The sequence below is a fragment of the Platichthys flesus genome, chromosome 10 (genome assembly GCF_949316205.1).
Source record: "Platichthys flesus chromosome 10, fPlaFle2.1, whole genome shotgun sequence".
Taxonomy (NCBI): Eukaryota; Metazoa; Chordata; class Actinopteri; order Pleuronectiformes; family Pleuronectidae; genus Platichthys; species Platichthys flesus.
In genome coordinates this window covers 15,879,281-15,907,169 of record NC_084954.1, presented here as the reverse complement: position 1 = coordinate 15,907,169, position 27,889 = coordinate 15,879,281, and the positions used below count along the sequence as shown (strand labels likewise).

Here is a 27,889-nt window from a genome sequence, read left to right as displayed (position 1 = left end):
TCATCGCAGGTTTCCCACTGATGCGCTCCACGCACGAATGGGAAAACACTCGTCCTCTCCCTGCGCCACTTGCGTTAATGGCTTAAAAAAACTACACACCACTACGCTGCTGGTGTACGTCTGAGGAATGGCGCGTTTGCTAGTATCGCGAGTTTAGCTCGTCGGGCGCGGCTGCTAACCCCGGAAGCGACCGTGTTAGAGGAGCTAACTGCTAAAACTACAACATTTAAACCGAGGTCACTGTTTTGCGGCACGCTGACTTCATGCAAGCTGCAGTCCGACACCTGTCTTCGGGTAATCGGTCGCTTCTGAGTCCCGTTTAACGTCTCCAGCCCTAAATGAATGGGAGCTGGTAGCATTAGCACGTTAGCTAGCTGTTGTTTGAGAACTATCGGTGTTCAGTCTCAAATCGAAATGTCGGCGGACACACGGAGAAGCTGGATGTTGACCGGGGCCACGGTCGCGTGTGTCACCGCACTGTATGTGCCCTGTGTCCAGAGGACGGTCCCCGGGGGAGACTCAGGTTGGTATTAGCCTGCTAGCTAAATGCTACTGGGGTCATGTGGCTTTGTGATGTTGCCGGGTAGCCAATCACGTGCGGCAGCAGCGTCAGTGGTACTGTCCGTGGTGCTGCAGCTGCAGATCACAGACGACATTTGTAAATGTAAAGATTCACCGGGGGAGAAATATCGTATCTATGTACATCTGAAACAGGAAGCGATTAGGAAAACAGAAACTCACTAATATCTCTAATATCACTAAAATAAGAATTTGATTAGTAAAAGGGAATTTTAGTCTAAAGCTTAAACAAACTGAGGATTTAAGTTACAAATTGTATAATTTGATGTATTACTATTCTTTTAATAAACAAACATCTAATGTGTCAAATTGTCACAGTTGTTGCTGCATTGTTTTTTTTCAAGTGTGTATTTCAGCCAGATTTATTCCCATTATTGGTTTGTCGGATGCACTTCATTACATTTCCATGGAGACAGGTCTATTGAAGTATTTCAAGTGTCACTGGAAAAGATAAAGATAAAAAGAAGTAACTTTATTTTCAATTTCTTCACATGTTCAAGACATACAGGGAATCGATAGGACGTTTCCCACTCTCCCACGGTGAAACATATAAAGTGCACAGGCACAACAGATAAGACAAGCCATTTCCTAATACTAAGTAAACATACAGGATTTTTAGTACAGCATTAAAAGGTTCTAAGTGTAAACGTAGTGATACAAGTGATAAAAGGGCAAAAAGTACAAGAGACAGTTTGTTGCAGAGTCCTGAGTGAGACAGACCGTGTGCGGGGTGGCTGGTGTCACTCACAATCGAGGTGGCTTTCCGTTTGATGCGGGTGGTGTAAGTGTCTTGCAAGGAAGGGAGTGGGGCACCAATGATCTTACCAGCTGTGTTGACTATGCGTTGCAGATTTCCCTGCTTTGGTCAGTGCAGCTACTGCCCCACACAGTGATGCAGATGGACAGGATGCTTTCAATGGTGCCCCGGTAGAGTGGGTTCAGGATGTGTATGGGAGCTCTCGCTCTCTTGAGTTTGCTGATGTGCATGCCCAGGAATTTGGTGCTGCTCACTTGCTCCACAGCAGCACCATCGATGGTCAGTGTGGTTGTTCAGTGTGGCTTTTCCTGAAGTCAACCACAATCTCTTTTGTCTCGCTGACATTCAGCAGGAGGTTGTGGTCTCTGCACCAGGTGGTCAAGAGGTTGACCTCCTTCCTGTAGTGGGTCTCATCGTTCTTGGTGATGAGACCCACCAGAGTTGTGTTGTCCGCAAACTTCACCATGTGATTGGTGCTGTAGGTTGGTGTGCAGTCGTGAGTCAGCAGGGTGAAGAGCAGGGGACTGAGCACACAGCCTTGTGGGGCCCCTGTGCTGAGTGTGATGTTGCTCAAGGTGTTGTTGCCGACCCGTACTGCTTGTGGCCTCTCACTGAGGAAGTCCAGAATCCAATTGCAAAGGGAGGTGTTGAGCCCCAGCTGGTCCAGTTTACAGATGAGTTGTTGTGGGAAAATTATGGAAAGTACATTTACAGTTATGGAAACAACCTTGAAATTTATTAAAATGCCAATGTATTTTTTTCTGTTGTTCTGGATCTTTAATATTGCTCCTTAAATAGATTTACAATGAAAATTCATTGCCTATTTAGTTTCAAGTTGATCTCACTGTCTTTAAAAGGCTCTGATAGTGTGATTCAAAATTGTTCTAGACTGTTTTGACTGTTTTGAATGCCACAACTGAATAAAAAATCAAGTAATATTAAATATGTGTTTATGACTAAGAAAAGAAGTGAAACAACCTTATTGTATGGTTAACACTGATGGAGGTTGTCTTAACCAGTTATAAAGAAAAAGCATAATCATGAACACTACATCATTCAAAAAGGAGGAATATTAATACAGTTATGTGTCATTAGGTCGACTGTTAAATCATATGACTGTTTGAGCCCAATTGCGACTTGAAAATGAATTATTAAATAGAGTTGGAACCATGGAAGATTTCAAATCAAAATGAAATCAAAGTTTATTGTCACATGCACCAAATAACTTAACGTAATCAGAGCAGTGAAATTCTTATGTCCTGGCAGGCAACATCTGATGGGCAATACAAGATCAAAAAACAACATTACATATAACAAAGTAAAATATAACATAACATATAACCTAGTAACATATAACATAGTACAACAACAGCAAGTGATCAACATCATTTTTATCCAATGATAATAAAATTTAAAAAAAGTTAACTTTGTCTAAACTTCTGCCCTTTTTAAAGATCTGCAGGAATGCTCCCTTGTCTTCTTCACAAGGAGTAAATAGCAGCGTACAGTTTTTTTTTTTTTTTTACCGACTGCACTGCAGTACTGGGTCATGGAGACAGCATTTGTAATGGCAAAGCATTGTTGACAGCCCTTGACTCGCGGAATAATTTAGCTTGTTTGTTTACATTCAAATGATGTGCGTATGCATAAATTCAATTTTGCACTCTTCTGTAACAAGGCTTAGCACTGGACACAAAATGTATTTCCCTCAGCACCTTCCTATGTGGTAGGCCAATGTGTTCTCCGGCGTTCGTGTAATGCAGTTTATGAAGTAACGCATTGCACAATTACCAACTGTTTAGAAGCGATAGCAAGGTTACAAACTTGCAAATGTGGACTTGAGGCCATGAAGGCTCTGCTTGTTAGGTTTGCACCGCTCTGGCGTGCAAGCTGCTGCGGAGAGGGGAATGCACAATTTGCAGAGTGAAAGCATATGAAAAGCTCGGCCAGATATGGGCAAGCAGAGACGAGGAGAGAGCAGGCAATTGGAGCACTGAGTAGCCCTGCTGCTTGTGTTGCTGTCTAGTGAACGGGGGCCCTTTGGAAAAAAAAAAAAAAAATGGCCAGCCCCTTCTCCACAGTCTTTAGGGACGGTGCAGGATGCCCGCTCTGATAGTGCCAGCTGAACACCCTTCCGAAATTCTCCAGGTCTCCGTCTCTGTGTCCTAATCTCTTTAGGTGTGATGTGCCCTGGAGAGGCTTGAGCGCAGCCCCGCGGGCATGCTGTTGTCTAGGAATGTGGAGTGTGGAAATGATGGGGATTATGGGAAGACTGGTGTGGGTGCCCATGCTCCGCTATCACAAAGACTCTTGGCATCCGTGCTGCTACCCCGTCGAGTCAATATTTTGCCTTTTTAGCGTAGGGGCTGCAGAAGCCCATCTCTGTGGCACTGAGATGGATGCTTTGGCTCAGTATTAGTTTGAGTTTCCATGTTGAATGGTGCAAGCGTCTGCTACTACTGAGGGGGAAATGAGGGAAATTTAGAAACTGACGAGGGGAAGTGTGATATAAAGTGATGGCAGCTAGCTGGCGGCTCATGTCAGGTGAAATGGAGCTGTGAAAACATTTAAGCTGTGCAGGTGGAGGAGTTCTGACTTCATGGTCCATTAGACTGAAGTGCCAAGAGTTGGGGCACTTCATGTGGCAGAAATTTAGGCATCGTAATTCACTGTATCGGCAAGGTTGCAAAACACACGAAGCAGCCAATGCCATCTGAAACTCAGCCGCTGTTCTATCACAGTCGTCGCTGCATCGTGGCCCATGTTCATGTGAGATTACATTTTTTATTTTGAACATGGAAAACACTTTAAAATAAATTTGTTGTGAGCCAATGTAACTTGTAACACTATGAATCAATTCATTTGAACCAGTATTTTTAAACTCTTAAAATAAGACAGCGTCAGCTATTTAATGTTGTTTCCCCCCCCAGGTTATATGTTGTATATCAATCTACTAGGGCTCCTATATAGATGGGATGCTGGTGAAGTGATTGAATGTTTTTCTGTCACCGCTGCAGCAAATGAGGCCACAGTCTTTTGGCTGCTGTGGATGGAGGAGACGACTGCCCATCTAGTGCCAGTAGAGGGAGCCGTCTCAAACCCAAACATTTATCAATGTCATTTAATCTGAACCAAATTTCAATTTTCATGAGTGGGAGATGAAAACATTGGGTGAGAAATCAGCATAATTTGAAACGCTCTGGGTACATTAAAGCTTCCTAAAATAGCTTTTAGGGTTTTTCTTTTCACTTCGTGCTGCGCCTCACACAGAGCTTGTCAAGAAATTGTGCAACCGGCTCTTATTTTGAACAGCTTACCTCATTCTGTGACTGTCACCGGCAACGTTGTTCTGTTTGTGCCCAACGGACTAAACGAGACACTGAGACATTGGGAGTGTGGGAGCAGGAGAGAGGCACGTAGAGCAGCAGAAGAAAGAGGAAGGGAAAGGACCCCGATGCACGGGGAGGATGGGACTTCAAGCATTATTCTCAGATCAACATATGTGTGTGTCTTTGTGTGACAGTGCATTGGCGAGGGAGTCTAATGGTTTGTGTGTGAGCGTGTGTGTGTTTATATCTGTATGCATGTGCTAGAGGAGGGGAGGGAGGCATCAGGGGAGAAGGGAGAGATGAAGAGAATGAGCGTGCCGCTTAGGAAATGTCACACTGGGAAGATTTGCAGGTTTTGATCCTTGCAAATTAATGCAAAACCCCAGTGCAAGTATTTGATTTGGGAAAACTTTGGGAGCAGTCTTGTCTCTTAATAATAATTATTGGGTTTACATTAATTTCCTCCCCTATTCTCTTCCACAGGAGAGCTGATCACCACTGCTTGTGAGCTGGGGGTAAGTATTAGCTGTATTGTTTAATCAATTCACTCATTAACTTTTAAGCGTTAAGGAAGTTTAATTAAGCATGGGCAGAAAGGAGATTAATTTACTCTCAGTCCACAGGTTTTTCCCCTTCTTTTCTATACACTTATTTTACTAAGTTGCAAATAGAGAATGCCATAATTTGCAACCCGTTCCTCAAATCCAATTAAAGTCAATGGTAAGGCGATGGCTTTTGTAGGCTTTGCCTTATGTACGGTATAAGGCTTATTATATCCACCCCTCTTTTTTTGTGTGTGTGTGTAAGCCGCGAAGAATGAACTAAATCGGGTTAACAGTTATAATAAGTTTTATTATTTAATAAAGTTTATTACGCCGCTGTGATCCTTTTAGGGAGGCTGTGTCGGTGTCACTATGCCAGTAATCCTGCTGTTAGTGCTGCAGTCCGTGTGGCCTGTCTGTCTGCCTTTCGGGCCTCCCCGGGGCCTTGCAGGCCATCCCCGGGCCCCAGGCAGCTGGCCCCCCCTTCTGATCCCCAGAGCTCCACGGCTCTGCTTCCCCATGTTCCCTGTGGCCTTTGTCCCTCAGTTGTCCTGCAGCAGCATATCTGTCCACTCCTGTCGGCCACACAGTCCCTCCTCAGACATGCACAAGTCACCTACCTGTCTGACGGCACCACTCAATTCACCAAACTGTCGGCTGAGCTGCTGTCATTTCCTTTCTCTCATTCTCTGCTCTCCTATTTTGCTTCTCGACTCGTTCTGACCTTCATGTTCCATCCACAACCCCTCTCTCAGACTGTGGCGAAGTTGCTTGTGTTATCTGAATGTTACCAAAGAGCATAGTAGGCTTGCAGAGTTTGAGGTGATTGCTGAGGTAGTAACCCTCTCACCTTTCAGCTCTGTGCTCATTTTGAGGAGCTGTCCCTTTTCCCTGCCCGTATGGCTCGTGTTATCAGCGCCCGCGAATGAGCCTGTGTTTAATAACTGAGCCCTTATCTGGGTGGAGGAGACTTAGCAGCTAATTGCTGTGATTGCCGAGATCCCCCAGGCGAGGATGACTGCGGCTCGAAGGTGGTTTGGGGGCTGGGGCTGGCGAGCCCCACGTGCTCTATAGCGGGCTCTGGAGAGCTGCACTGTCCTTGGGAAGAGACCAGAGGAAAGAAGTGAGAACGGGGGAGGGAAGGGCTCTGGTATCAAAGCAGTCACAGTTTGCGGTCAGGCCGGGCGGGATGTGTGTCACACCTCTCTGTTACTGTGACTCTTCTGCACTCAACTACAGGCATCTATAGGGGGCAGAAGAGCAGCTAGATTTACGAAGGGCTACGTACAAAAATACCTTTGACTTCTGTTTAAATCTTAGTCAGGGGTCACATCTTAAATTTTGTTCTAGCTTTGTATTCTGTACCACATGTGCACATTCAGTATCTCAGCCTGCTGCCCACTCGAGCATATTTCCTTGAAACATTACCTGTTTTATGGGATGTTCTCTTGAACCTCTGAATTCCTCTTTCATTGTGTGTCTGGATCTGAGATGCTGACTGTGTCATTATGTGTGTTCAGGTGGCTCATCCTCCAGGATACCCCCTCTTCACCCTGCTAGCTCGCCTGGCCATGTTCTTCCTGCCATCCCTCTCTCCAGCCCACAGCGTCAACCTGATGGCTAGTCTCCTGGGGGCGGCAGCTTGTGGTGCCCTCTGCATTACTGTCTGCAGGTAGGCACGTAAATATATATGATTATGCTTTCTTTTTCCACAATATAATAGAGGTATTTGTGTTTCCTCTCCTGCCATTATTCAGAGGCTGCAAAAGCACACACATTCTAGTAGACGTACAGATACTTGAAAAACGCTGAAGGCCATTTCTACCGGCTGCAAATCAAAGTGAGACTATAGTTTGAAGACTATTTAAGACTATTAACCACTCTTAATTAAAAAAAAAGAGAACACAATATGCTAAAATCAGGGATTGACGCAAGAAAGATTTATGAGCATTAAAAGTTGTCCAGGAGTAAATGTGTGGGACAGAGAATGCTTTGTTTTGTTGTCGACATTGTTGACATTATCAGCTATATTGACTGATTCTTCACTTTCTGCCATATCGTTACTCCTTGTCATTGACATATGCGCCGCACCTCTTCTCTGAAGTTTGGTCTCCCTCACTATTCAGATTTTTCTGGATAAGTCTTTCATGCCATATTACATATGTCGTGTGTGATAGGCCCTGATACATGCAAAACAAGGAATCATCTTTTCTGTGTTAATGTCCCATCCATTCACATTGAAATGTGTATTAATGTTAGAAAGGAGTTGATGATTCAAAACAAAAAAATTATAATTTTCCTCAAATGCATTAAAACGAAACTAATAAGCCTATTTTGCCAATGTAATGAATTATAAAGTACATATATTATTATTAGTGTAACAATGTAGTATGTAAAAGGAAAGAGATGTCAGAAAAATAAATACTCAAAAAGGAAATAAAATCTACTCGAGTACAGCGGTTTTTTTACTCAGTGACTTCCCTCTTCTGCCATCAACGGAATATATATATATAAGGATGATTCCCCAAAATAATATTCTTGTTGAATTGTTATTTTATGACTCAAGTCTTCTTGAGACTAGATTTATTGTCTGAACTCACCCAGTCACACACAAACATCAGCCTGCTCAGTGAAAGTCAAATATCAGAGTGAAGTAACTAAGATTTTTGAGAGGTGGGGGTCTTTAAACAATCCCCTCATGACTTTTTGCATCTTGATGCTGTCTGGGACACAGAGTGGTATTTTTGGGTCCTGACTTACTGCCGGTAGTGTTCCTGATCCGCTGTTCAGTATTCAGGAGCAGGGTCCAGCCGCCCTCCTCTCTCCCACCACCCTGCCCCGCCTGTTTACCCATCAGCCACCCGTTGTGAGCGTGCGTGTGTGTGTATGTATATCACAATTATTGTACCCTCCAGCACCCACGCCGACATCCCTGTTCTCCTGCTCCCCCACTGCCCAGCACGCTCCCAATCCTGACACGGCACGATTTCTAATCTCCCCCTTCTTGCCTCCTGGGTCTTAGAGGAACAGGATCACTAACTCCGCTCCTCCCTATCCCCTCTCTCTTTCACCACCTCTCCCCTCGCTCAGTCATGAGCCCAGTTTACGCTCTCTGCATTGCAACTACCACCCTGCAGTTTCGCCTGCTGCTGACCCCATCATGTAAGGAGTATTTCACCCTTTGCCTCTTTGTGTGTGTGTTTATCTCGCACGGTTGGCCAGAGTACCTTACATCATCCTTTTGCTGATCTTAGTGATTTTCCACATTGCTTTGTTAGTGGCAGCTTAGTGTCAACATTTTTCCTTTTTGTCAGTGTTTATGCATACTGGGACATTTCCAAGCATGTCATATACTTCTAATTTAGTCTCCCAGAATAGGAATTGTTGAATGTGATGTAATTTCTGGACCTGTACACCACGATAGCCTGGGAGGGAGAGCGGGTGAAAATGGAGTTGTGTTCCATACTCCGTCCTGCATGGGCCTACTTCCTGTGTGTTTGGCCAGTGTGTGTTGGGTGGCAGGTGGTCCGGAGTAGGTCGGGGTAGAGGGTCAGCCCTGCTGGAGTAGGGCAGGCGCTGGGGAGGAAGTGCTCCTCAGGGGACTGGCTTTGAGCCCAGGCTGCATCAGCCTTGGACCCTGTCCTGCCTCACTGCTCCTCAGAGGCGAGTCAAAACCTGCTGGATTCAACCTCTCAGCCCGGGAACAGGACAGGTGAGACGAAAAGAATAAGAGAGGACGGAAAGAAAAGAAGCCAACACCGGGCCTCTTTAGAGAGATTTCTGGCCATGTATCCCTACTGCCCCACTGTTCTTAATGCATTTGATGAGTTAGCAGTGAATTGGGGGATTGGACACAGCTCTTGGCCAGACATTTACAGACAGATATTTTGAGGCCAGAAATATCCATGCAGTCTGGATGTTATTTGGCTCCCAGTGCACATGTTAACTGTAGCCCTTTTTGTAATCTCTGAGGATTTAGATCCAATTTTGGATTAAGTTCAAGTAAAAAGTCATTATTAGGACCTCCAACCTGACCCGCCCACCCACCCTCAACAAGGGTGGATGGGTAGTGAGGACTTGAGCCAGACCACAGTCACACCAGTCATATAAGCTCTTAAGTATGAACATATAATCTACGCTTTCAATTTGAAAAATAAGCATAAAAGGTTTTAGTCGTTATCTGTTCAGGACCTAGTTTGGGATGAGCTCGTGGCCGTGGATCAGCTGGCAGACTCTGCCTGGTGAGGGGTTACTGGAGTGGGAAAATTATCAGAGGTGGGGGTGGGGGTTCCGGATGGTCAAGACCTCCCTCTCTGTTCTGGCACAGAGGGCATTGGGTGCTCTGACCATACCGAGAAGACTGGCATAGATGTCGTGCCACAGCCCTGCAGGGACTCCCTGGCCCCGCCTTTCCCTCAGATGAAATGCCAAACCTGACCTGTCCACACCCGTCCATACCTGCCCTGTCCTTGCAGTGACACCGGGTCAGTCTGTCTTTCCCAGCAAACTTAAATCCTGAAATGTCTTTTGTGCTTTCTGTCCCTGTGAGACCCTCATAAACTTTTCTCCAGTTTTAATTTTTGTTTTTTTGTATCTGCTGAGGAATAGCCCCCCCTGCCCCCCCACACCCACCCGCCCACTCCCAAACAAATCATCGCTTTGTGTGATTATTTTCAGATGGCAAAATGTAGAGAAGTTAATTCGGGTACTTGAATGCAGTTTCTCTCCAATAGTAAATTGTAGACCTTGAAATTCATCTGGAATACACCCAACATGGCAACCCTTTGATGTATCAATTTAAATTAGTCGGCCAGATTGCCATGTTTAATGTGGGGGAATGTAAGTTGATAGGCTTGGAAGCCACTTCTCTCTCCTGCGCAAGTTAAAATGTAGCTCTTAGCCTCCCTTTGATTTGTCAATTACAGTTCTCTTGGCTTGATCATATGGTTTGATGGCCAAATTGCATGTCTTGTTATGTTTTCACACCATGGCCTGACAAGCCTTTGAGGATGGTGGACGTAATGATAATTTCTATCGATTGCACTCCATGGTTCACAGAAAGACACATTTGGCCCGTGGAAAGCTGAAGGCCTCAGCCAAGAGTCTCTAGAGGAATGCACCCTTCATAGCGGGATAATCCAGACAGCTTGGTTTCTGCGCTCTCTCTCGTTTCACAGTTTATCTGCTAAAGCTGCTCTGAATCTCTGCTACCTGAGAGGAATCTCTCTCCATTCCTGGGCTTATCCTGAGAAACCGGGAGCAGACACGTTAGTGGCTGACAGCCGTCGGAGCAGAAAAACAACCTTGCAACGCTCAGTCATCAGCACTTTTTTGCCCCTTTTGATCACATGATTGCATGACAATTTGTTGAGCACATCAAATGTGTCGGGCTCTCTCCGTCTCCTTGCGGCCCTCGAAAGAAAACGCACCCCTGCGAGAGCCTCCTCGCTGGCGCATGTTGCACAGCTGATACCTCAGCGGACCGGAGGGCGGGCGTGGTGCCACCCCCCTGCCTTGTGCTGCGTCCCCATCTCCTTATAAGAACCTCCACCATATGGTCCTGATGGTGCTCTCAGTCCTCACTCGTTTATTCCACAGGGGTTGAGACGAGTGTATCTTTTCGGGGTCAAGTCAGGAGCGATGCGTAGGGACGTGTTATAGTTCTGCAACCGTTTGCAAAGTTTCAGACATTTTAACTGTAGGTTGTGTTATCTAGGAAACAGCGGAATAGTTCTTGTTGGACAATCACCTCTCCCTGTAGGTAGCAAGATGGCCCCTCCCTCTCACATCTGCTAGGGTTGGATCAAAATCTTTCCCCCAAGTGGCAGCAGAGAAAACACCCATTCCAGTTTTCCTCTGTAAATACAATTTTAGGGTTGTCTGTTTAAAAGGCCCAATCTCTGGACCTTTTGTTCCATTTTCGCAGTATCTCATTGTTCACATTGTAGTCCAACAGACCTCCTTCACTCCCCCCATCCTCAGCATGACCAATGGTTCCCCAAGGACTCATCCTCTAATACAGTTAAACAGATGTTTAATGAAGATGTTATTTCCTCATTACTGGCTACGGGATAGGGATAGAGAGGAGGAGGGAGGAGAGTTAGATAGACAGCAGAATACACTACCAGTTTAATATTCCTTTCGCCCCTGGGCCCGAGATTGTGTCTGCCTCGGACGTCAATATTACATTCCTCACCCACCACAGGCAGTCTTAATAAGGCACCAGGCTCGGAGACGGATCAGACTCGGCAATTACAATTCACCCAGAATTAGTTAATGGAATCTATACAGCAACATTTATGTATCAGTGGTGTGTGCCTAATGAATTTGTTGGAAAAAGGAGCAATAAAAATGGCATTGCATAAACACAGGATTTTTGTAAATTGTTTTTTTTCTCTCTTCCTGTAATTTCTGTGTGTTGGGTGGAGATTAAGATGGCATTCTGGGAGAAATTGTCATGTCAGTGGCTGCATTGTTTGAGAAAAATTGTGGTGATTAATTTTGCATGCACTGAGCAGTGGAGCGCTCTCCTGGAGGAGGGGTGTCGAAGCGGCAGAGTCGGGTCTCTTATTTACCCTCTTTGCATGCAGGCGTCCTCCTCGACACACACTGGATGAGGCAGGAAGAAGAGAGGAGTGCCTGGTGTGGTGATTGGCTGGAAATCAGACTGTGACAAGCAGTATTTAAACACACTGTTTTTAAAGGCACTTAGTAAAAAGGATTAAGGCTGGGAAATACTGCAAAAAATATTTTTTTTATCATGGTTGATGATATTCCTTATTTTGGAACGTAATTTCACAAGATATTATTTTTGGGAATGAAAATGATTGGGTACATGAGAAGTAGATGTTCACTGTGTATTTCAGTCAGAAGAGCTGTGAATGTGATTTAGATAATGATATCAGTGTTATATCCATATTGTGTCTCGGTAACATGACAGAAATGTATGTCATTATCATAGAAAGTCTACAGTGTGTTCGGGATAACCCTATTGTTTTGCTTGTTACACATATAAAATGAAAACCACAATAATATTATTTTGTTGATCTTTAATTACAATATGGATATTCCACTAATTTAAAATTGCATTTTGATAAAGGAAGGGCACTATGAAGATATTAATTAAAAAATATGCGATCAAAATCAAAGCCTCTAGGTCATGGTATCAATCCTGCTTTTACCACGATAGAACTCGGTAACACATGTTTTCTCCTGAAATGTGTCGTCTGAAAACCCGAACTCAGCATGAGTAAGTTTTCCGACTTTGAAAAGTTTTCACTTCTCACACGCTAAATAATTTCACAAATAAGCTGAACTAGTTGTATAAAATTCATCATGTGCCCATTAAAAAACAACAGAACTTTTAAAAATGAAACCCTGATATGCTGACATTGTTATGACTCTGAAAGACAATAATACTGAAATGTTGCTCAGCCCTTATCTGTGCCCTGACTAGCTTTAAAACACTTTATAGTATTTCACTGGCGTGTTTGATCTCAGTTACCACTAACCGCTGTCATATAATAGCTACTAAGTACCCTGCCCGTCATCCTGGCCAAAGATGAACCCTGGGGTGTTGGTGGAGGCCAGCTGGAAACCTAAGCCTCCGCCCGAGCAGGCCACCTCCTCTCTCGGGCTCTCTACCCTCTTCAGGAATGTGTGATTCTTTTCCAGCGCTGCTTCCCCCAAACCACCGCTCGGTTCGAGAACAGTGCGGCGCTGATCCGCGATGGCACAGCTGTGGTATTGTCTGCTCCCCGGGGTGGTGTGTGACAGTGGTTCCCTTGGCCAGCTCCATTGTGGAGCCTCATTCAGTGCAGAGTGCTGGTGTAGGCTTTTTTTTGTGTGCTGTTATTTAGCACAGGCGACTGGTGCTGGCACGTCTCAGTCCCATACTGTAGAACTGAGGGGGTAAACAAGGCAGGTCCCTTTTTGACACTTGAGCGATTATACACAGCTTTTGTTGTGTTGTGTCCTTGAAGGGGACATTGTTCACCAGAGCCTGTTGTATCTTTGTCATTCATTATTTTTTGTTTACCTTTTGATCTTTCCCTTTTTAAACCTGCTTTTCTCATTTCTACTATTTCACCATTTTCATTCCATATGTCTAACTTTCAGCTGAATTATTAGTGATTTTCTTTTGTAACCACTTACATTAGTTCCAGGCTTGTGCCTTATTCCACATTTAAAGCATAATATTTGTCATTTAGTTAATTACCCGAGTGATGACACAGACGTTTTGGCAGCGTGGATCAGTTCAGGGTAGAATAGTCTCGCTGTCAGCTGTGTTATTCTCCTGCCATGTCTCAACCAGGCCATTGTCATTGAGCCACAACATTTCAGCACAGCGGCATCCTGCACCGCATTGAGTTGTGATAACGGGGAACAAGGCTTCACCGGTGTCAGAATGTATCCAGCTTTATCTGTGCGCCCTGGGAGCAGCCCGGCCTGGAGAATGAGCTGCGCAGAGCGGGCTGAGAGGCTGACGGGGACTCAGGTGGTCCGACGCAGACAGACAGGTCATTTACAGGCTGCGCTGTACACACACCACTGGGCTCTTACGGACTGACAAGCTCTAACAGAGAGATTTGTCAGGCACTCAGGGAGAATAAAGAAGTCGAGGAGCAGGAGTGTGTGTGTGTCTGAATATGTGATGAGTGCTGGCTATCAGATGGGGCTTTCAGAGGGAGGAGGAACAGACTCGGTGTAATAACCCAACTGTGGACCCCCACGACTGCTCTGAACCCAGAGCTGCCCCCAAAACCAGCCCCCCTGCTAGGTGCATGAGCCACGGGTTAATTGTCATGCAGGGAGGTAAAATTATGGGTGCAGAGGGTCCCTGCACCTCAATAAAAGTCCCCGTCTGGACCCCCCCTCCCCCTCCCCTCCACTCCGCACCCGTGTTCATCCTTCCTTCAAGTTACAACTAATTCCTGGAGCGGTGCAGTGAGAAAGGCACTGCTATCTCTTATTAAGACCCACTCCCAGACTCCCCATCAACACAGTTCTCCCCCCCCCCCTTTTTAAGTGCGTGCACACACACACACACACTCATCCGCCGAGCTTGCCTTATAGTGAACACAGAGGAAAAATAGTGGCGAGTAGCAGAGAGAAAACCCAAGAAAAAAGGGGAAGTAGTCAGCAAGCAAGAGTTTTTTTTCTTTCCTACCCTTCTCTCGCTCTCCCTCTCCTTTTTTTCCTGATTTACCGCGCTTTCCTCAGAAAGCTCCATTGTTCCCCTAGCCTAAGTCTCATCAGGCCTTTTGTGGCTGACTATCACAGCGGCAGGCAGAGAGCTGGAAATGTATAAATGGTATCATGCCTTGTGATTAATGGCGGTGCTTATGAGTCAGGTCTGATAACAGGCCTGCTCTCTACTCAATTTCAGATACCGTTAATGGAATCTGTCTTCTGCGATTGTAATGTGAGAGCGCCTAATTTGCTATGGAGCTTGAAGCTGTCACCGGCAAGGGATTGTGGGGTCATAAGGGACCTGGCAGCCGTTTGGCCTGCAGCTTGTATCTGCGGTGCTGAATAGAGCAGCTCTCTGCCTGTCAGTTAGCTGATAGGCTGATGAGGACTCTAAGCCACTCCACACAATGGCGGAAAGGGCCATACTGCCTGACTTCCCTAATTGTCGAGGCTGCTCATATTTCAGAGCCAGCATGCCGGGGACTGGGCTGACTTTTTTTTTTCTCTCTTTTCTCTTTTTTACCCTCTCTCTTCTTGAACTTATTTCTTCCTTTTTTCTATATTTCATCCTTCATCCCGCACACTGCCTCACCCCTTTAACACACACTCTGCACTGTTTTGCTTTTCTTCCCCTTCTCGCCACCATTTGTCGCCCCTCTCGCTCTCTCTCTCTCCCCCTCTGTCTCTGATTTTGGTAAGTGGTGGGTCTTAGCGTATGACAGATTATCCCAAGTTTGCTTCAATTACCGCAGAGGAGATGGAGACAGTACAGGAGAGGAGAAAGGGGGAAAAACTTTTGTGCGCACATTATATTTAAGAAGCTGAGGATAAAGTACTATCTCGACCACGGTGGTTTCGGTGCCAGTCTGCTCCAGATCAACCGGCTGCTGGGGGGGGGGTTCTCTCTCATCATGTGTGAATTGCCCCAAATCACTGAGAATGTTTTTCAAGGTCTCGTCCGAGAAGCAAACTTGGGTCATAGAAAGATTATAATGGGTCCCCAAATTAGTCTGAGGGAAGTGGTGGCTTTTAGAGTGTAGAATTTTATAAAATTTAAATTTTATTTAATAATAAAATACCATAAGCCTTTCATACAAATAGATGCCCAGGCTTGGTTAATTTAAATATTTTAGTTTTATTTTAGATTACATTTTTGATGGTTGCAGCAACACTATAGTAAAACATTTATGAATGTTATTAAAGATAAAATAGTTGCGGACCCATATATTTCCTGGTAAATCAGTCAGAGGTCTTTCTGAAGTCATGTATAATAATGTAGGTCTCCTCTCTCTGACTGTCAGGTTGGCAGGTCCGGGCCCTGGCGCAGTGCTTACCGGAGGCCTGTTTGCTGTGTCCAGGCTGAGCTGGCAGTGGTCCATGGTAGCGGAGGTCTTCACCCTCAACAACCTTTTTGTTGGTCTGCTCTTCTTCTCCATCGCCAGCTTCCACTGTGCTCAAGACGCCAGGAAACGGTCAAAGGTAACATGGCAGAAAAACCACTCTAGACTGGAGAACTTCTGTCTTTCTCTTGAACTCCCTGTGCTGTACTGACCTGCTTGCCCTCATCAGATTGCACATTGGGGGGCGCTATGCTGTGGCTTGGGGCTCTGTAACCAACACACCCTGGTGCTTTATATACTGGTCGTCATTCCCTGGGTCTTTCACCGACTCCACTCTCATCAGGTGAGTACTGCGGCCTCATGAAAACAAACACACATAGAAAACATTTTAAATCTGAACAGTATAGAAAAGTGCTGTGTATAGAAGCACTGTATGAATGTGACTTTTACTTTGAAACCCTTTGAGTGGTTGATAAGACTAGAAGGGCTCTATTTAAATCCAGCACATTCACAATACAATACATACGTTTGTTTTGGCTCTATGCAGAGTAATGTAAAGATGCTTGTTATACAGTAGATACACTATTTTTACTCTAAACCTTTATTTAACCTCTTGTAGTGTTTATTAAAATGGGCTCAGAGAATCACTTTATTTTGTTAGAGAGGTGTTAGCGAAGGTCCCCAATGAACTGAAGTTTAATGTTAGATTTAGTCTTTCAGACCGAGTTGAGACCTGATTTTAATATCCGTCCAGAAATCCATTCCTGAGGAGTGGCCCCATTCTTTTTGCTGTGTGAACAAAAATGTGTCCTGACCTGCTAAAGTCTCATAATGAATCACATGTGTTTTTAAGTTTTTTCAGTGATCATATGTGGATTTGTTTGTTGCCTCCATCACAATGTCAACACATAAAAACACATTATGATTCCTGTTTTATTTTTTATTTGATACAATCTGTTTCCATAGTAGATCTGCATGCAGCTCAGTAATTCCATAACGTTAAGGTTACAATACCGGGTCTGACCAGGGCTTCAGACGATCAAGCGGGAAAAAGAATGGTTGTGATTGTGCAATTAGTTTCCATTAGTCTCCTTACCTTTACATGTACTGTGTAGGTATATACCATATTTTATATTAAATACCAACATTTCTATGTAACAAGAATAAATCTAAATGTTAGACATCTGTTTTCGGGGAACGTCAACAACCTAAACGACATGCGTCTCATGTGATGTTGACAGGAGCTGTCATTACGTGTCGCTGTATCTCTGGGAGTGTGTTTCCTCGCTGGCTTTCTGCCGTACATCTACCTGCCAGTCTCCTCCTACCTCAACACAGCGCGGTGGAGCTGGGGCGATCAGACCACCCTGTCAGGCCTGCTGGCTCACCTGCTGAGGGCTGAGTACGGCACCTTCAGCCTGGTACGTGCTGCTTACCCCCGCCTGCCCTACCCACCTTATATGCTACCTTTTTATTTTACATGCAACTTTTTTTTTCTTTTCTCGTTTTTGTTGGTAGGCAAAGACTGAGAGCTCAGTGAACATCACCGCTATGCTACAGTAAGTTTATTTTTTACCATTTGCCTTGTTCACACATTGGAATCATTAAAAACAAGAGCATTTCCTATACTGCACGTTCCCTTATTGATAGGCATTACCATAGACTGTATATAAAGATGGATGACATGAGTGCTTCCCAAAAGTGAAGCCAAAGCATCTTGATCCCCATCTGGTGGCTGGTTACAGAACTGTTCATAAATCCAGCCTCCTCCTTGTTAGAGGATGGGACATTGACTGAACAAAAAAATACATCAACCTTTCACAAAGATGGTTTCTCTTATTTTAAGTTGTTCTTAATGCTATTTGGTCAACTTTTTACTGTTTTAATCAGTTGTCTGATGCTATTAAAAACAGGGTGACTTATCGTGATTGACAGGTGACACTGACTGTTGATTGGTGGAGCTTGTGTGTCTGTGTGACCTCGCTACCACGGCTCCATCTCCCAATCGCTACTGCACAGACTCTGGGCGTACGATTTCTTTGTATCCAAGATATTTAAGCTTAATATCTGGATAGTGGGAGGAAATAGAGACGTGTCGTCTATTTATAAACAGTCTATGGTCATGACATTCCATGTTGTCTGCATGTGCAGCATAGACAATTTAGTTATGGATTTATTACTGCTTACAGTTCTGTGTCTTTTTATCTTTGGTGATTTGTTTCCACCTAAAACGATTCTATAGATTCTAAGATGGAGTTGGAAAGAGACATGAGAGGAAACTGGGTGTATTTGATCCTGGCCCATAGAGGGCGCACATGGTTCTAGAAGTGGACTTCCCAAGCACACTCGGCACCAGTTCTGGTCTTTCACGCAGATTTAACCACGATCACATCAGTCTCTTCAGAGAGCCCAGTCATTTTTGCTGCCCATCTCTTTCGCTCCCCTTCTCTCCATCTCTCACTCTTTTTCCCTCTCTCTCTCTCGCCAGCAGCTTTTGTTCTTCCCATTCAACTCTCTCTCTCCCATCAAAGCAGAACTGAACCTGCTTAGAGGGCCAAATCGCTGTGTTCTGTTTCTCCAGCAGTTTGAAATGATCACTCAGCTCTGGTCTTTAAGCGTGACAAGCTGTGATGACAGACACTGCAATAGAGCTGGAGAAATTGTATTTTTCCACTCCAGCAACCCCCCCACGACTCCCTCCCTCCCTCAAAACCTCCTCCATCCGATTCCCTCCCCTGCTCCCAACTTCCATTACCACCTCCGCCGCCGCACTCATCCCACTCCTGGTATCTTCCTCCAGTTGACGGGATGGGGGTGCGTGCGCGTCTTAAGACCCCCCACCATGGGCCCCCCTCCGCCAGACGCCCACCCCCTTGCCGTCGCCCATGCTGCTTGATGGACAAGCACACCTTCAAGATGGGGAAGAGAGGCGAACATGACAGGCATATCGCACTGGCGACGTAAACCCACTGGAGAAGCTGACACACACACTCACAAACACACGCCATGAGCACATTCACACATAGTGTACATCGGGAGATACAGAGACTCAATAAGCTGTCAAATAGAGATGGGTATTAAGGAAGAGGCAGGAAACTATCCCCCTGCTCTGAGCAAGTGCTCTGTGACTGACAGGCGCTGTGACAAGAGGATGGGGCAGCGGGGGGTGGATGACAAAGTCATTCGTATCTGCCAATCCGATTGAAAGGAGGAACATACAGTCCAAGGAGTTTGTTTTGATAGGGGATGGAGGGCATTTAATAATTGGTGTCCTTGACTCCAGTAGCAGGGAGGGTAATTGAGCTTGTCTACGGTGTCCATCATGTGTGTTAATGTGTGTGTGTGTGTGTGTAGGGCCCAGATGGACCACTGCCTTGCAGACCTCTCCATTCCCGTTTTGGTGCTGGCAGGAACAGGCCTTCTCCTCTCCGCGTGGGACAGGTAGGATCAGCGAGACGCCCGGCATGCAAAACAGCAAACTCTGTCACACACATCTCAGCTGCCACTTCAACCAAAAATATAATCCCCTGGAGTAAAAGGAGGGAACAAAACCACTGACAAAATGCTGATCTCAGAGAAAAAGAATACAAAACAACACTGAGGCACCTAACTGTCAAGCTGTCGTGACGCTCCACATTCACGTCAAGAGGGGGTTGATGTGTGTTTTGGATCTTCAAAAACATGTTGGTGTGTAGGGGTAAATTGCTGCTTGTATGTATCTGCATGTGGCAGAGTGATCCAGTTATTTCTTACAGTAGTTACTGGGGTCTATTGGGTGGAGCTGATAAAGACTGTTCCGGCCCTGGAGGGCACAGACCACCTCCCTGATCCCCCTCTCCTGGGGCGCACTTTGATAATCCTGGCTACATTCACAGAGATGAAAAAGAGAGAGGTCATTTTCTAGGACACCAAAAGTAAAACATGCAAATGTACCTAACACTGGGTTGTTGAGTGGAATTGCTGTGGGACATATTGGGTCAAATATTACATTTTTAACTTGCTCGTAATAAGATCTGAATTAAAAACATAGACATTTAGATATTGTATGTCAGTGGCCAGCCGGTTAAAACAAAAATCAAATCAGTCTGTTGGCAGGAAAACCAGAAGTCATTTTATCTGTTTTGAAAATGTTCTTCAGGTTCAGATGATGGTTTGTTTTTGCCACAAGGGCAACGACATGTTTATTTTGTGTATAAGTAGATTTTACAGCTGTACTGTAATGACTGTGATTCAGCAATTGGCACCACCTCATTTTGACTCAGCCTGCGTCATTCACCTCTTAGCTGGCTGGTGTAAACATTTGCTCCTTGACTCATAATATTTTCAGATAATAATCAAAAAAGGTATATCTTTTTTTTTTACAGAATATACACAAAGTAATACTTTAGATTGTGTATATTGAAATATAAAAGAGATAAAGAGAGTACATTTTGTATTATGTTCACAAAGTGATTATGAAAGCAAGAACAGTATTTGTAGACTAAATCATTTGTGGTTTTGTGTTTTCCTGTCCAAGGACGTGTCGCTCAGTGTCCTGGCTGATTGCTGCCATGTTGGTTGTCTACTCACTGTTTTTTGCTTGGAGAGCAAACCTGGACATCAGGAGACCCCTGCTGCTCGGAGTGGTTAGTGAAGAGACTCATTCAACTTAACTGTTTGCTATTGTTTTTATCTGCAGTGGTCAAAAAATGTACATTGTGAACATTACAGTTGATATTATTATACAAAAGTAATATGTATAGAGGGCACAGATGGAAGGGACCTATCCTGAAACACTTAAACAGACATACCTGAGCTGATCCTGAACAGGATTCAACATGGGACTGGACTAACAGTGCGTTTAAGTGTTAGGTGCATTTTCCAACTTGTTCATGTGTTTTGAAGTAGGAAGGTGGGAACAAATATGGACACTGTAAACTGTTTTTTATTTATGTGTTAAGAGCATCTAAACAACACCTTGAACACATCTGTCCAATATTTGTATAGAAATGAAGAGCAAAGAAAAAGGATCAGGTTTGACAGGCATATCGATGATTTAAATCTTGTGAGAGAAAAGTGTAACATTTGAGAAGTTCACATTACATCTCACAGATTATTGTTCCAACTCTAGGTGGCGTTTAGGTTCCCTGTCAAGAACAAATTTGTCAGATTAATCCACATCACGTGAATGCACCATGAGATTCAAACTTAAAGAAATGACTGGTGTTTTTGTCTGTTTGTCTCATGTCTGTACACATGTGTGCCCTCACTTCCTGCAGGTTGAACGTTTCTGGCTGCAGAGCGACGCCGCAGTGTGTGTGCTGGCAGGCCTCGGCTTGAAGCAGACTCTCACCGAGCTGGAGAGGAGGCTTGGCCTTGGGGGGGTGTGGAAGACCACCGGCTGGGTCCTCACTGTGGCTCTGCTGGGACAAATGCTTCACAACAATCACAGGTGCAGGTTGTTTCAGTACCAAACTGTGAGATGTAATTAAAACTTACGATGTCTTCCATACATATTAGAACAATAATGTATGCTTTTTATTCTTTAGCTAAACGAATGGAATCAAATGAAACAGTGACTAGTCAATTGATGTTGAGTTTTAAGATATATGTTGGTGTTGATATGCGTTTGGGAGTGAAATTACTTTTTACTTACTACTGATGCTTATTCAAAATAAAGTAAAGAATCGTCATTTTAAATTCCCCATTTTCATTCTATATCTCAAATCCAATGGTCTGAAGTGTAGGGCAAAAAACAATCGCCAGACACTAACAGTTCCATCACTACTGCTTAGTAGTTGCAGTTGAATTAGTTTTTATAACCAACAAATAATGGGTGTGATCACAATATATCAATGAACTTGGAAAAAAACTAAATAATTTAAACAATGGTCACACATCATTGCTAGATCTAAAAGGTTGTCTGCCATTGCAATAAATACCTGATACCATCAGTTAAGCATTTGTTCAGCAGATATTTAGTTGTATTGTACTACTACTACTACAGTATTACTGTTGCTATAACACTGGAGCCAAATGTGTCCTAAGTGACTTTTTAAGTACTTTTGTGTAGTAAAGTTAAAGTGCAATAGAAAAAAAATCCCTCCTCTCATTCTAGTACCTTCTGAATTACCCAGCACAAGTTTCCCCTGAGTCAAATCGATTTGTTTCTTTTTGCTTCGTGCTGAAGGTCTGAACTCTGCGTGTCAGGTTTTTCCCTGCTCACCCCATGGTAAGGGCTAAAGAGCGGCACGGTTAGCACATAGATTCCTCTCACAGAGCTCAGTCTGAGATGTTAGCTGTCCGAGGAGGCAGATTACACCATCGTACTGCCGGGGAGTGCCAGACAGCCATCACTGAGCGGCTTTGATCACGGGGGAGAGCATGGCCTGTGCTGTCAGACCCATCACACCTGTCTCCCTGTGATTCGATAGGCAGCCAGAGCCCGCTGCAGAAGGGAAGGGGCGGGGGGCACTGACAACTTACCCTCAGAGCACCTTAAAAGCCTACCTACACTCACATACACACATACACACGACTGTACGCATCACACACATTTCTAAGCGGGGTTGAGGCTGCACTCGACACCCTTCTAAATGCAAGTAAACACAAGTTGTGTTTCGATGATATTATACTGTGTTTGCTGTTGATTTCAGGGAGTGCGATCAGAGCAGGAACAGTGTGGTGGAGCGGTTCGGCAGGGAGCTTCTGGGCTCTGTCCCAAAAGACTCCATCATTCTGACGAGAGGAGATCTGCCTGGAAACTCCCTGCGCTACTTATACTACTGCCAGGGTGTACGGCCTGACGTCCGACTGGTTGACCAGGAGGTCAGAGCTTTGTCTGTCTGTGTATTTTAGATCTTTGAAGTTTTTATATTTCACACAAATACGAGCACTTTAATTTCAGGAGTCAAGATCAAGTAGTATTGTCAACTAGGAAGTAATAGAAAGCATATTGTATCGTGTATTAGATTTATTGTTGTTTCTACAGTTAGAGATGCTGAGGATTTATATATATGATACCATAACTCACATTTCTTTTGGTTTTCTTGTTGGAAATATAAAGCTTTAGATCCTTAAGAAGGATTGTTTTTTGGGTGAAAAATTATATTTTATACATAAATTACAGCCTGATGTTGAATAGACAAAAATGTCCTGCAGGCTTTCTAATTATGGTACGGAGTCACTGTGTGCAAAATAATTTATATCTTTATATCAACATTGCATCCTAAAGGGATTGTTGGCCTAAAGGGCCAGTAAATGTTTGAAATAAGGTGAAAACAATGCCCTCCATCTTTAGAGTTAAGTAAGGAAAGTCAAACCTCTTCGGTAACCTCATGTATAAAGGTTCAGAATCAGTTAATTGTCACACATTAAAAACACATTTAAAATATGTGGATGCAAATACCGTACCCCCCAGGTCAAAACCGAAAAGTTGACATATATTAAAAACACACAAATTAGGTGAGAGTAAAAGCCACTAAACAAGTCAGTAAGTCCTTTTCTCTATGTTAACTAGACACCGTGTTAATTTACGCTATCACCGTGGATGCAAAGATTTGAACAGAGTTGGGTGGTACCCTTTCTCCTTTTATAGATGATGACATACACTTGGTATGTGGCCAAGCTGGGGCAGCACTACCCCGGGGTCCACTTCCCCGGCCGCTGGTGGGACCCGGTGCACCCGGAGGAGAAAGACACCTTCAATCTGGAGCAGTTCCTGTCCCGCAACACGCAGTGAGTCACTGGAGGGAGCAGAGAGGGAGTGAACGGACGGTCTGAACAGATAAAAAGAAGGATGTTAAATAAAGAGAGAGAATGAGGCGGGAGGGCAACAATGGTCCAGATGAACAAGTGGGTGATCTGACGAGGCAGAGATCAGTGGGACGGTCGACACGGCGGTGAGTGCAGGGAGAAGATAAGCCTGTAGAACTATTGAGGCCATAAAAGGAGTTTGATGAACTACAGAAGTCGTCTAATCTACTTGATTTGCTTAAACAGTCTCTGGTGGACTTACTGCTGCTCCCTGCTCTCACATTCACTCCTCGAGGAGAGAGTGAGACTCAGGCACTGTCAGGAGACCTGTTAATACCAAGCCCACCAGGGGGCAGTGTTTGCCAGGCCAACGTGTCTGTCTCTCACCAGGGCAACTCCGACCTGTGGGATTAACCCTCGGTGCTCAAGGCTTTGGTTAGCCGCACAGAGCTTGAGAACCCTTACAAGGGTTAGGGATGGGAGGGAAGCTTTGTTTACATGTTGTTCCTGTGTCCCATCATCAACAGTCACCTGGAGATGATAACTGAGGATGTGAAAATGCCTCCATCTGACTATTTGTATCTGGGGGGTTTTCTTCAGGAGGGATGTTTTCGCCTGCATTGGGCTTCCCGATGGAGACCCGAGCTGGGAACGTAGCTTCACCCGCTGGCCAATGGGTGCATGTGAATACTTGGTGCCGAACCAGAGGCAGTTTAACCCTGAAGAGTGGGCTCATCGCACCAGCAACGTCTACAACTGGAGCGAGCCACACAACAGGTGCAAACACAGACAAAAACAATGAATACATCTGAACAGGGTCATGTTTTTAATCACAACGATGGTTTTCCTCTTTTTCTCCTTTGTCAAAGCGTCCTGGTTAAAAAATAAATAATCTTGATCCACAATGTCTGACACTAGGCATCTGCAGCAACTCAGTGAGGTTATATGATGTTTAGTCTATCAAATAACAAACGTATCGATTTCTTGAGCATCATTTTTATCCACATCTCCCCAAAGTTCAGCCTGGCACATTTGACATATAATAAACCCTATGAAACCTAGGAGCTTTAATAAAATTGGAGATAAAGTTCAGTGTGTTTAAACTCTCTGGCTCCACAGTGTGAGCTTTCAAAGACTATTCCACTGGTGAGTTGTTGAGGTTTAAAGGGGCGAGATTAGCAGGATGTAAATGTTGGAGGCCTACTGTTGGCTAAGAGAAAAAAAACAACAAATCCGTTGGCACGTTTAAAACAAGCCATGATCTTAACAAATAAATAGATTCATTGAGAGAGCACAATAGACCCCTGCAAATTAGTCATCGCCATGTGTTTTATCACCGACAGCAGAAAAGATCTACTTACCCCCTCATCTCTCTGTGGTCTTCAGTTATCCTTCCTCAGACTCCACAAAGCTTCCCTCAGCGACGTTGTCCTCCTCTGTTCTCCGTGCTGTGATCCAGCCCTTTGTGAATTCAACCAGTGCAAGACATTAGGCCCTCGGCCACTTGAAATGAGACTGAAGATGGAAAATAATGAGTTTCTTATTGCGTTTTGTCAATAACTGTGTCAAAAGTGGAATTAGTCAAAGCTCCGTATTCTGTTGCCGTTGCCAGCAGCCCTTCATTCACTCCGATATCCGCAGCTGAATACTGTGACATTATTTTCCGCACCCTCACTACAAGCGTGTCCGCCGATGCCCACGAGCCAAATATTAGCTCGGGAACCTTGCTAAAATATTCTTTTGAAGAAGAGGTCAAGTGTTTACAGTCAACAAAGTGAAAAGGGGGAAGAAGTGGTTTTACTCCATGTCTAATGTGCTAGCTGGTATTGTTGCTCGGCAAACATTGATGTTTAGTGAATCCGAACCTGCACAGTTGAGAGGAACAATATATTCACATAAATAATCATTTATAGTTAGTGGAACTGTGCACTAGCCAAACGCCTGAAGCTGTTTAGATAAAATGTTTTTTATTTCTTCTTCATGTGTGAACAGTTTCCATCCTGCATCCTGGGAGCGTGTCGCTAATGAGGAGATGTGGCAGGCCAGGTACGCAAAACTTTTCTCCAGCATACGAAGGCTTCCTCTTTGGAGAGGTTGTGTTCTTCAACGTGCAGAGAGAATGCTGTGTCACGATGCGTACCAGCCCACCAGAACATCTCCATAAACCAGTCTGGTGTGGTAGAGCATCTACATCTACATGTACATTCTATTTGGTGGCGGCATCTACATAAATCACTCCATTGGAGTGGTGCGTCTGAAAGTGTGGATCTGCATGGCTCATCCATCCAGCACTTAGCCCTGAGCCTGCGTGCTTTGTTTCAGGATGAAGACGGCTTTCTTTCTGTTTGACCTGGCAGAAAGAATGCAGGGAGAGGGGAGAGCTCGCCTCTTTGAGCTGTCTTACACTGTGAGTGTGACCTCCACAAACACGCAACATTACTGATATTTATCATAAAGGTGCAGGTTTAAGTGCCACATGAGTAAAAGAGTGACATTCGTTGGTTTTACTTTCGGTAACGTGTGTGTGTGTGTGTGTGTGTGTGTGTGTGTGTGTGTGTGTGTGTGTGTGTGTGTGTGTGTGTGTGTGTGTGTGTGTGTGTGTGTGTGTGTGTGTGTGTGTGTGTGTGTGTGTGTGTGTGTGTGTGTGTGTGTGTGTGTGTGTGTGTGTGTTCTGGACAGCTGTATAAGGAGATTGTGGAGGCCCACTCGCACTACCCTCCAAACTGGGACAAGAACTTGGCACTGGCCTGTGAGAGGCTGCTCCGCTCGGGTCACCGTGGCTACACTCCAGACAGCCTGCTGACCTGCAGTACCCGGCACTTCACTCTCTACCTGGAGAAGGAACCCACAGATCCCCAGGCTTCCGCCATACACTCGGCCATTACTCAGCTGCTCAGAGAGAGAGACGGACTCGGCCAGAGCTGGGAGCACATCCAATGAGGAGATCCAGGGGAGACCTGCCTGGAGCTGGAACACCTCATAGACTGATGCAGTGGCGTGGACTTGACCAAACTGGACCAACAAGTACTGGTCTCCTGTGAATCTAGTTTGTTCTAGTTACAAAACAGAAGGATGGAGGGAGAAGGACTGAGCCATGCTTCGTTTAATGACTGTTTACAGTTAACTCGGGACAGAGCTTGACTTCAGGAAGCCTCGACTGACCCCAATCAAGCTGTGCGTGCTCCCCCTAAACTCACCATTCAATTGCTTTATCGTTGCATCTCGTTCTTTTTCCCCCCCTATCCTCTCTTCTGGTGATTATTTAGCCTCAGCTGCTGCTCTACTTCTCTTTTTCCACATTAGGATGGCGAGGCCAAGATGGAGGGAAACCCAATTTGGGGGCAGAAATGGGGGATTAGAGCCGTTGTTTAATCTCGGACAGACTTGTGCTATGCCACAGAGTCCTCACTACGCACTAACAACACGACCCACCCTCCTTCAATTCATCCATCAGTTTATCTTAGATGGTCCTTGAAATGTTTTGTAACCAATGGATTCGATGAGTGTTTTTTCTCTCTCTTCCTTCCTAACCAGAGGGCTATAATCCCCCATGGATTTAAATGAAATGTGAAATGTCACAATGCCAGGGACCCTTTTAGAGGTGTGTGGTTGTGTGTGTGTTTATGTGTGAGCCCATGCCTGCATCTGTGTCGATCTGTGTTTGCATGTCTACATGTGTGCGTGTGTGAACATGCTTAAATCTCCACCCGAGCCTTTTTCCTGCCAGAACTGCATTCAAACGTAGTCGATAAACAGATCGGGACAGTGAAAAGCAAAGTGCTTTGATCATCATGCATAGGAGAACCAAATCATGCACACTCCAGGGGCACACGTTGACACGTACAACTGTCAGCTCTCAGGAAAATGGACTCTTTGCCCCGTGTTTACTTGTAAGACAGTGATCATGCAAACTCGGATGACGGACCAGAATCGCTTGTCTTTGACGTGCACTCGGGATCACAAACCTTACTTTCACGTGGATGCTAGTGCCGATGCTGATAAGCCTTGTGGCGTGCAATGCGTCGAGCAGAGGTCGGCCCGGTGCGTCGCCGTAAGCTGCATGAACCACCGCTGAAGGAGCCGGCTGTCTGAGATACGACTAGAAAGCAAAGGACAGCTAGTGCATGTGTAGTTTTTCTCAGAATGTAATCTGGCCTTTCTGTTTGCAGGCCTGGTTAGCAGCTGTCAGCTGGCTGGATGATGAGATTCAACCTGCTGCAGCACAGATGGTTTGGTTTTGTCATAAAAAAAACTGTAACTCTGCTTTCTACAGATTAAGACATTACAATAAAGACTTATTTTTATATATAATGGACCTTCGTTCTATAGTAGACTCTGCCTTTTGGGGAACAAATATCTATCCACAGTAAATCTCTATATATTTGTAAAATTGAAAATAAAATCACCGTATTAAAT

General features: G+C 44.8%; 1 protein-coding gene across 1 annotated transcript; it reads left to right on the top strand.

Annotated features, from left to right (window-relative positions):
- Window positions 1–90: 90 nt before the first annotated feature.
- Window positions 91–27,889, top strand: tmem260 (transmembrane protein 260). Its single transcript, XM_062398177.1, has 16 exons — window positions 91–523; window positions 5,149–5,180; window positions 6,728–6,879; window positions 15,701–15,878; window positions 15,969–16,082; window positions 16,981–17,160; window positions 17,258–17,298; window positions 19,094–19,180; window positions 20,256–20,364; window positions 20,998–21,170; window positions 22,375–22,546; window positions 23,316–23,455; window positions 24,074–24,250; window positions 25,466–25,519; window positions 25,796–25,880; window positions 26,153–27,889. Exons 1-16 carry the CDS (start codon window positions 343–345, stop codon window positions 26,411–26,413), a joined length of 2,136 nt encoding a protein of 711 aa, XP_062254161.1. The 5' UTR covers window positions 91–342; the 3' UTR covers window positions 26,414–27,889.